At 40.9% G+C, this 10,467-nt stretch overlaps 2 protein-coding genes across 2 annotated transcripts; both read right to left on the reverse strand.

Annotated features, from left to right (window-relative positions):
• Window positions 1-3,184: 3,184 nt before the first annotated feature.
• LOC103974191 (beta-amylase-like) lies at window positions 3,185-6,670 on the reverse strand. The gene is made up of 8 exons (XM_065190190.1): window positions 6,386-6,670; window positions 5,707-5,772; window positions 5,201-5,590; window positions 4,793-4,957; window positions 4,446-4,709; window positions 4,158-4,367; window positions 3,844-4,083; window positions 3,185-3,671 (listed from the first exon to the last, which is right to left on the reverse strand). The coding sequence occupies exons 1-8, from the start codon at window positions 6,665-6,667 to the stop codon at window positions 3,477-3,479; spliced, it is 1,812 nt and encodes a 603-aa protein (XP_065046262.1). The 5' UTR covers window positions 6,668-6,670; the 3' UTR covers window positions 3,185-3,476.
• A 1,472-nt stretch (window positions 6,671-8,142) lies between these two features.
• On the reverse strand, window positions 8,143-10,141 carry LOC135677509 (F-box/FBD/LRR-repeat protein At1g16930-like). The gene is made up of 3 exons (XM_065189868.1): window positions 9,212-10,141; window positions 8,540-8,698; window positions 8,143-8,433 (listed from the first exon to the last, which is right to left on the reverse strand). Exons 1-3 carry the CDS (start codon window positions 10,139-10,141, stop codon window positions 8,143-8,145), a joined length of 1,380 nt encoding a protein of 459 aa, XP_065045940.1.
• Between the last annotated feature and the right edge of the window lie 326 nt (window positions 10,142-10,467).

Below are 10,467 nucleotides of genomic sequence, written 5' to 3' on the forward strand. Positions count from 1 at the left end.
TGTAAAGGGTAAATACCACAGGGCAAACTAGAGATAATCCATTATAATAATAATGAATATACAAATCTCAATCTCTTGCCCAAAACCCTAGCAACAATCACAAGAGAATAATTGAGATACAAGGATCACGTCACTGTGCTCAATATGTAAATCCTCCCTAATTCTCCCCAAGTAATCACAATAAGAATATACTATAGATTTGATCTAACCTGAGATGAGAACACTATTGGATGATTGAGAACAGTCTCTCTACGTTGTCCTTATTTTCTTCCCTTTCTTTCTATTTGGATTTCTGTCTTTTTCTCCTCCTTTTTGTTACTGTAAGGATCACCACATTGCTGCAGTTTTTCTCCCAAAAACGTAGCCACCTGCCTCTCAAAATGCAACCACCATACCCCCCTTATATTGATCTAGGGTTAGGTCAAAGGGGTGTGGGCTGTGGGTTGATAAAGCCCATCATGGGCTAAACCCACTATGGGCTATCAGCCCAACAAGAGATTCCAAGGGAGGCTACCTACTAAAACCGATGCCTCTTGCACCCAAACTTGACTAAGGGTCTTTATTTAAGAGCCACTAAGGACCTCCTTTCATATAGATATAAGGAGTTAGTAATGGTAAGCATTCATTTTCTCTCGAATTTTCTCTCGAATGACTTATCTCTTAGAATTTGGTTTGACTTGAAATTGATGAATGCAACAACATAAGCAATTCATGACCTTCATCCTCAATCAGGCCCGAGATTTGCTAGCTGTTGTTGGTAGTCTCCTTTGATAGGTTGCATCTCTCAAGGAGGAGCAAGATAGCACAATTGTCAAGCAATCTCATGGAAGAAGAGTCATCAGACCCGATTTTGGGATAAGAAGTATAAGCACAAAGCTGAGGGGGTGATCTTGTGGCAATAAGAAAAAGACAACGAGATAACTTACCAAGGCAACAAAGGTAGAAGCAACTTGGAGTTCTATTAGGTGCTGGATGCCAAGGGATGTCAAGCACCTTTGTTGAGAGAACTTGACTTTGAAAATAGAAATCGACAACCTCTGACATGCAAATGAAGCTATGGCTCAACAGATGGAGGAACTCGATAATCGAGTAGATGTCGAGGCTTGTGGGGTGGAAAAGTATAAGGCTTCTAAGGGCTTTAAGAAGGGATTAGCAAAGCTAGGACACAACTCTTTTACCTTCAACTATGAGCTTGCAATCTCCAAGGCCACATATGACCACCTCAGCATTTAGCTCCCCAAAGATCCCATCGATAAGTGTTCCACTAATAGTAAAGTTGTCATAGTCGACTCAAGTGACATTGATGACTAAAGCAAGATGATCATCTATACAAAGGGAGGAACCAATAAGGCCAATGATGAAACCGAGGGAGGGGTGCCTACCAAAGGGGACTCACTTAGTCTTGAGGAGTTGATGTCAAACACTACCAATGTCCAGGTTGCTAAGAGTATGCCTGCCCAATCCTCAACTATTTAGGAGCTTCAGCTACCGACAAAAGCTTCGACTATCGATTTGACCCCTAAAGACAATGAAGATGTAGAAATAATAGGTGATTAGGAGGGTCAACTTGCCTTGAAAGGAACTTTCCTCCTCGAGAGTTTAGAGTTACCCCGGAGGGGCCCGGCGTGCACCACCCTAATGGAAACAATTATCTATGCTTGCTACTTGTATCATCTCTAGTTTGTTTGCCCTAAAAAGATTGAATATTCTAGGGTTTTCTGCTTGAATAAAGGGAGTTCTTCGGACCTAAGTTGGCCAATAGTCATCTCTCAAAAGCACTAATCAGTGCTATAGACTATGAACTTTCGATTGAGTTGAAAGATCTTTCATTTCATTCTTTTGCTTTAATTTCTCTTTTTTATTTTGATTTCTTTCATAAAATCATAGGGGAATCACATAAAAGTAAATTTCTATCTTTCTAAGTCCATCCAAAAACTTTAACATAGAATCAAATATCCCACCATATTCTGTGAAGAAAGTATTATTGTGACTTCCCCGTTGAACTCTACTAGAACAGGTAATGACAAAAGGGGCTTCAATTCAATTCTTTAAAGTTAGAAGAACAAACAAGGGGACAAGCAATGGAATTAGCTTTAGGCAATAAGTAATAGCTATCATAGTGCTAACATGAATTAATTTAAAATTCAATAAGTATCTGAATAATCAACAAGGAAGGGGGTACTAGTGAGTTTTGTAGTAAAGGAAGCAAGAAGCAAGTCTCGAGAGTCAATAGTGAGGAAGCAGAACAAACGAGTGGTATAGAGTTAGGTTATCGAGTAGTGAAGTAATAACAGTTAGCAATGAGAAGTTATCAAGTAGTGAGGTAATACTATGCACACTCAATTCAATGGTTAGCAAAGTAATCCAAATAGTATCGGAAGTTGGACGATAACACTACTTTATAAGAAAGTATTAAGTAATGATAGTAGAAGACATAATAGAATAGTTTCTACATTATCTGTGTTGTGATAGAATCGGTGCTTTAGTAAGATCTTTTTTATTTTGTCCCTTACAATAGCTAGTTAGAAGGATATTTCAGAAATTTTAAAAATAAAATATAAATTCTGAATTAAAATAACAATTTTGCCCTTCTAATAACAAAATAACACTTAGTTAGAATAACATTTTGGATAAAAAAAATACGAAAATTCTATAAATATCCCCTCTTCATTTCGTTCTTCTCCCCCAATTTCTCTATTCTCTAGTGCTCTCCAATTCTATTAGAAATCTCGCTGGTGCTCTCTAATTGCAATTTGACAACTGAAAATTCAATGACACCAACCTCAACAAGCATGCGGAAGAGAGTTTCGAATCCCCAACCATCGTGTCAATAATAGAAAGTCAACATTTCAGAATAGAGGAAGAATAAGATAGAACAACATTATTGGTTGACCTTGACCTGATTTTTGCCACTCGTAATGAGTATATAAATTGCGTATCCGCTCACATTTCACGGTAAAAAAATACGGGAGGTCATATGTGCCACTAACTTTTACATGATTCGGTGGATCCAAGGCTGGAATAAGCAGATGTAAGAAGATTATTTTCTTTGTGTTTCTGCCACGTAGTTATTAACAATTTATAGTGCATGAGTAAGTTAAGAATGCTTCGATGATAACATGCATGCTGTAATAATAATAATAATAGTAGTAGTAGTAATAATAGTAACAATAATAGAGAGATGTATGATAAATCAGCTTCCCTTAATATCACTAATTATCCAATGTCATCAACTTTACCAACGGCAGTTGGGGCCATAACATTGAAAGTGGCTCAGATATTGGGATACCAAAGAAATATCATATGGAGTTCGTTTCAGTAACGAGAGGATTCGAGTCCATATGAACTCAAGCACTCCTGTTGTTGGATTTCACAGTGAGCGCCATCCAAATGTAGTTAATGGTGACGACAAGTTCACCCTTCAGCGGGATCTTATTATTAACTCCATATCCTCTTTCCTAGCATTATGCGGTATGTTAATCGAATAGGCCGAATAATGTATCGATGATTTCAGCATAAGCGCCACCAACACTCGTATCAGTTTCAGGATCAAACGAGTATGGTGGAGTCGGCTCTGTTGCTTCCAAGATTTTATCCATTGGTGTCGCTGCCTTGGATCTTTGCATAGCTGTAATAGGTTTGTAGTACTTCCATGGATCCGGGCAATAATCCTGTTAAAAACACCACCAATTAGCAGCAAACTCAACTTCTTCAGAGTACTACACTCCTGTAAAGAGACCACAAATTTAGCAGCAAACTCCAAGTGCTATCTATGCTTGTTAGTAATGAGCCGCAGTCGATGGGTCACTTTCCTTGAGCTTAGAAATCCAAATGTGATATTACCTGGTGGGCATGCATCCTCCTCACGAATGTCCTGAATATCCTGAAGTTTACCATCTTGAGTAGCTCATCGGACAGTCGAAGATATGTCATCGCAAACACCCTTCGTTGTGGCTTTCCACTTCGGTCGATCCCTTGTGGCCTTGAATTCCTCAAAATTTGGTTGTATCCCCTTCTATCATATCTACTGAGTGCATTTTCACACGCCACCTCGATCCCCTCCCTCCATGCTGCACTGAATACCTGGCATACAATCGCAAAACGATGAACCATCCATGCATCCGTGGAGTCCCGCCTCCAAATCCAACTTTAATTACCTGTTGAACCAGCTCCTCAGCCCCACTCATTGCCATCTTTATCTGCTCAGAATTTATCATCTCGGCGCAGGTGAAGTTAAGGATGGCATCATGTCTCGCCAGCATTCTGGCGATTGGCCTGTAGCCGTCGCGATCGTTCAGGTTGTAGTATCCTGCAGTTAGCTCTGCTGCATGGCTGTCGTCCTGGTACCACCAGTGTATGCCAGCTATCTGCGACGGAAGTCATGACAATGCACAAAACAAGTCTGGCTAATGGTGTGAAGACGATGTGCGAGTACATGCACTTGCCTTGGCGACGATCTTGACTTTACAACCTAGGAAGGCCTCGTTAGCCGCATCCAGGATCTGGTCTCCATGCATTATCAACTTGTTGGAGTACCAAGTTAGGAAGAATTTCCCCGAGTTCATCAGATATGTCCCTTTTGCTGCGAAGAACTTGGTTGACTTTGGACTGGAGTTGTATTCACCTGCATCATCCGGTAAGTCCCACTCAGGATGTCCTGCCACCGTTGCAGCCTCTTTGAAGTCTCTCTTCATATATTTATCGTAGCACTGCAAAAGATGGACTGTTATTAGCCATGCACAACAAGCTAAAAGAGAAAAAGAGAAGATTAGCCAAAGCAAAAAAATCTTACCTGAAACTCCCCGATGCCGGGGAAAACCCAACCCTGTGCCTCAGGATACGAGGGGTACCTCAATTCTCCAGAAGGGCCAAGACCCACCTCTACGTCGGTAATGACGCCGGCATCCAGAAAATCTGCCATGTTCTCTCTGAAGCTCTTCATGAAGTCTCGGTAAACCTACACACAAATAACATATATTTTCTGGCTTTCAGAATTTACAGCCTCTCAGATGGTTCCATTTTCATTTCTCTTTGCTGAAATTTGTGTAATGGATATGAAGATTTATATCAACAACATCCTCGCTACAGTCAGGAGTCATTTTGCTCGGTTAGACATGACAGAAGTTCGATGACAAAACAGTGCAAAGCACGACCCACTAAGGTTATAATATCAGAAAGAATGTGAGGTTGCAAGTCACACCTCCACGGCAGTGCGTTCTTGGAATATGGGTTGGTTATCTACTCCGATGGTGAGGTACTCCTGATTCCTCGTGCCACGCCTGTTGGTGTAATAGATATCCGGGTTTGACTTGCCCACCTCAAGAATCCATGGCGGCATCGGGATGTTCACGGTGCCCTCCACACAATTATGGAATGACATGATGGCCTGCAACTTGAGCCCTTCTTCCTGAACCATCCGGAACAAATCCTTGTAGGCGCTCCAGTCATAGAGCTTGGGACCCTTGCCTTCCACGATGCCCCACCAAACATCTACCATCACCCCATCGACGTCGGCGTTCCTCAGATGCTTAAGCCGCTTCCTCAGTTCTTCTGGCTTGTTGAGCGTGTTGTCAACTGAGACGACATCTAGCTGTTGGACAAGCTCAGATTAAAGAGTGTATACATAGTATGGTGTCAGTGCAAGTGGTGGTTCAAGATGTGGTGCATTTTGAGCGCACTTAGCCGTTCAAGAGAAGAGGAGCTTACAGGGAGCATCACAAACACTGGCACGTAGTTTGCCAGCATCTTTTCCTTGTCTGCGTATGTGTCTGTCTGCAACGCCAAACAAGAAGTCTCAGATCCTTCTTTAGCTCGGGTTTCAAATTATTGTTTAAATTCCCAGATCCCTACGGGGAAGAACGGGACAGAGGAGACACAAAAGCTTAAATTGGTAATAAATAATTCGACTATTTAATATTTTAATCATGTGAGAATAATTCCTTTCACGTTTCCTCACAATCTCACATGCTCCAGCTTATTAATATCTTTACCCATAAACAAATATATATATATATATATATTATAGATTACATGATTCTATTAACTTAAGATAAGATATATTAAAATTTTAATTTGATTCTAATTAAGATTATGGATCAATAGAAAGAAAATTCATTTATTTTAGAAAACGATAGAATCCTATTAATTATTTTTTCTTAGATCTTCAATCACATATCTTATTTTCTATTAAAGGTGGGAACTCTCAATCATGCACATGCAGTGGTTGTCATTGATGTTTTCTTAAAATATCCTTTTTATTGGTGTCTTGTCTTATCTTCCCGGAAAAGGATTCATTTTATCCCACTGAAGCTGGTTTGCCACAAACTGAGATGATGAATCGAAAAATACCTACAGTAATCACACACAATACTGAATGGTACGGTACCTCGAACTCGGGAAACATCTCTGGCTTCTCGTAGGCCATAGCTTGAGGGGCTCTACCTCCTTTGAATGGTCCATTTAAGAAGGATCTCCCACCGATTTCTAGCTTCTCTATCTTCCTCGATCTGCCCAAAATAACCTGTTGTTGCCCGCCATGCCACCGCTGGAGATGTACCCTTGCCGGCAATGGTCTCTGTTGGCGAGGTAGACTTGCATATGGGATGCTGGTCATTTGGGGTGGCGAAGCTCTGTTGAAAGAACTCTGGCGCATAAGAGACATCTCCATTGAACTGTTCTGAGCTCGTTGGGAAATGATCTCAAGTTGGATTTATATGGATTGCACATGAGAAAAAGTGTGCGCTGATGGTATTATTCTTTTCTTGTCAATATCTTCCAAACTTCTGTCACTTGGACACTTTTGCCATGGCTTGTACTAGAACAAAGAACTCTGATGCGAATTCCTGAAGTGTCCATTCTCTGCACTCTACTGGAAATTAAGGACGACAAAAGAGCACTTGTCTTTCTTGAAAATCTCGCAGCTCGCAGCCATTACTTGCTCAAACCAAGAGCAAAACAGAGCGTACTGCTAATGGACGTCCTTCCAAGTAGGATGACCAATGAATTTTCTCACCTTCATATTTCACCAACCAAACCTCGGCCCGCATGGAGGACAAGAAGAACCGCTTGTAAGAGATGTGGCTAGATTGGCATAAGTGCACTTCCGGAATTGATCGTCTTCGTGGAATAACGTAGGAAAAGCTCATGAAATTGGTGATCGAAGTGTTATAGATGAACCATTGACAACTTCGTCGCGACAATGTTTTAAGAAACTTTGAGGGTGATGTACAAAATTTTAGAGAATTTTGCCATCAACTCAACAAAAAAGTAACCGAGTTACTTATATATCAGGTTTTTTCATCACAACATGAAGAATTAACTTAACTTTCTTCCCAATTAAAGTGATACGACTAGACAATCAAGTAATGGACTTTTTCCCAATGTGAATATCTTGTCGAGGGAACAAGCGGGGATATATTCTTGGCCTACTCCTTACTCCAGTTTGACTAAGATGCCGTGATTGTGTCAAACTACTTGGTTCCTACATTAGAAACTACTGTATGTTCTATCACGTCGAAACAACATCTTCATAGCTGTTAAATATTTGCCATCGTCTTGTCCATCTTTGTGACACAATGAAAGCATAAGAATGCGAGAATTTCCATCTGTTCACTTTGTGAGACCAGAAATAGTATTTAAGAGGATGTTTTCAAGGTACAATATCTATAGAAGTCTGTGGTTCGAATCACTACATAATGTGGAGTGGCAACAAAAAAGCATCACTTGGTAGTGTTCTAGGTTTTATTAACTGACCCTCCCATGAGCTATTTGTCTGCAGTTGTGTATGATATATCAGAGCATAAAAGCAAACCAAGAGGAGGTAACAAACAGCTATTCAAATCTGTGTTCATCAATCCATACTAGGCATATGCAACACCATATTTCACGGAGGTAAATATTAATATCCAAAGAAACAGCTACTTTAGAAGGTTGCTACAAATTACGAAGTAACTTATTGTAATTTCAAGTCGGATAAAAGATGTGTAATAACTTCGAAGTTGGAATTGTGTGCAGCACGCACATATTACAAAGTTCATAGTTCACTCACTGTAAACAAAAGAAATACATCGATTTACGCTTATCTGAGCACTCCAGCCATTTGACTGCTGGAAGGCTGAAAGGTTAGATTGATCCGAGAATTATTCAGTATATGTACAGCTCGAGATTCTGGCTGGCTAGTGGGTACGACCTTATTGTGTTTCTCAGAGATTTTCTGCGCGAAGCACCTATGCGAGCACACCATTTTATGCTGAGTTTTTCTAGACTCACCGCATTCCTAAGCAAGAACTTTATGAGGTCGAGCTCCGCATTCAAAACTCCATACTTCTTTATTTCAACTTTCTTCAGATTATTATGGATCATTTCTGTTGACAGCAAGTCCGGGGGGTGTGGATAATCCAACCTATCATCATCAGCCATCCCTTCCCTGTGTGCCTACGAGAAGTAATTTGATAAACACAGCAGATTTCCTCTGAGAAGAGGATGGGATGATTAACCATGAACACAAAGACCATATAAGATATATACGAGATGCTCTCACCTTAGATATGCGGAGTGACAGAAACCGTAATAACGGTGAGAATAGTACCAAATAAGTGGTCACGTAGACATGGCCGCCGTTTGGCCACATGCTCAGGCGCAGGGACTCCAAGCGCATAAATTGGGGAAACCTCATGGCATTTGGAACGTTCGTCAGGTACTACTTGAACAAAGGAAGAAAATGGTAGGTGCATGTCAGAAAGCCGTATCCAAATGAAGTCTAGTCTAAAACATATGATCACTTTCAAACAGTGATCCATTTGTAAGAAACTCATCCTGATGGTTCGGTCGAAAGCTTGTATAATCTTCTGCAGTTGGGACTGTCAAGTGAAAATTGTAGTACCATATTATTTCCCCTAACTTCATAGAATACCTACTGTTAATCCTAATAGCTTATTCTACGAAGAACAATGAGCTCGATACATATGTTGCCTATATAAGTGTGACTTGAACAACTTTATTCCTGCCACAATACGAGGGCGTAAATGAGTAGGGAGAGTTTGACTCATTTGGAATGCCTGCCTGCATGCTGGTGATATTTAGAATATTTGAATTTTAGACGGGTAATTAACACTTCCTGCATGCTGTTATTCTACTGAGCAACTAATTCAAATCAAACACTACCACATATAGATCGATCTTGGACAGATGAAACAGGGAGTCGTAGGCGCACCTCGATGCACCAGTCACTAAGGATCATGTATTTTGTGTTGCAGAATGAAGCCAAGGTCCTCGACATGTTCTGCCCATAGGTCCCTGAAAACCCTAGCCTTCGTGAGTACGAGTAGACATTGTGAAACTCCACAGGCTCCAATTGCACCATTTCGACTGATGTTTGCACACTCAGATAATGCATGCTATCACCCAAATTCAACCCCTTGTAACGGAAGGTCGTAAGGTTCACAGTTGACATGTGCAGCTTAGTATCAAGTAGGAAGTGGCACTTGTCAAGGATCACTTCTTGGAGCGTGGTTTGAGGAATGGTGATATCCAAGAATTCGGGACCGACGACAACGCACTCCCTGAGTTTGAGAGTGACTAAGATGGTGCACCCGTTAATCAAACTCTCTAACGAGTCACCGATGAAGCGTGCTTTCTGAAGGGACAAGACCTTGAGTCGAGGCAATAAGACAGCGTTAGGTGGCAGGCTGATGATGTCACAGTGCAGGCAGAGTCTTAACTCCACCAACGTATCACACCGAAAGAGTGACAAGGGCAGCGGTATAGGGTCCATTATATTGAGATCCAGATGCAGGATTTGCTGGTTCAATAAGCTCTCGATCCATAAACTTGCTTTCTGACTTGATCTATTGTAATCTGTGTGTACTAGTTTCAGGTGATGTATGTGTGGTCGGTCTGGAAAGAAGATGACCCTGTCGACGAGCTCCTCGAACTTCTGTTTCTTGTTACTCACACCGCGGAAGTCTTGAAGCTCCAATCTCCAGTTGGATGATGAGAGCCACAGGCGCCTCCATGCTCGACAGACCAAGCTAGTTGTTACTCGATCTTGAAGGGGTAATTGTGACACTATAGAGCACAAGATGTCTTCCGGAAGATCGTTGATTCTGGTCCCTCTTTGCCCTGAGTCATCTGAGCAACGCATTCTTCTTCTGCAAGACAACGCTCATCATGTCACAATCAAGCATGCATCTGATAGCAAGTTACACCCACAACTCTAACGTGAATCCAAGCAGCTGGAGGTCGATATCAGTTGATGCAGCAACTTTAGGAAAGGCGAGATTAAGCAGTTGCTTCACGACTGATTTTACATGTAATTGGAAAAAAGATATAATGAAATGAGTTTTTATTTAATTAAAAATATTTTTATTACATTAAATGATATAAATCTATCACTTATGCAATAATACATTAAGTAATCTGGATGGAAACATTTTTGGGTTTTCCATTTCATTTATAAGCTGTCCAAAT

The sequence above is a fragment of the Musa acuminata genome, chromosome BXJ1-6 (assembly GCF_036884655.1).
Source record: "Musa acuminata AAA Group cultivar baxijiao chromosome BXJ1-6, Cavendish_Baxijiao_AAA, whole genome shotgun sequence".
Taxonomy (NCBI): domain Eukaryota; kingdom Viridiplantae; phylum Streptophyta; class Magnoliopsida; order Zingiberales; family Musaceae; genus Musa; species Musa acuminata.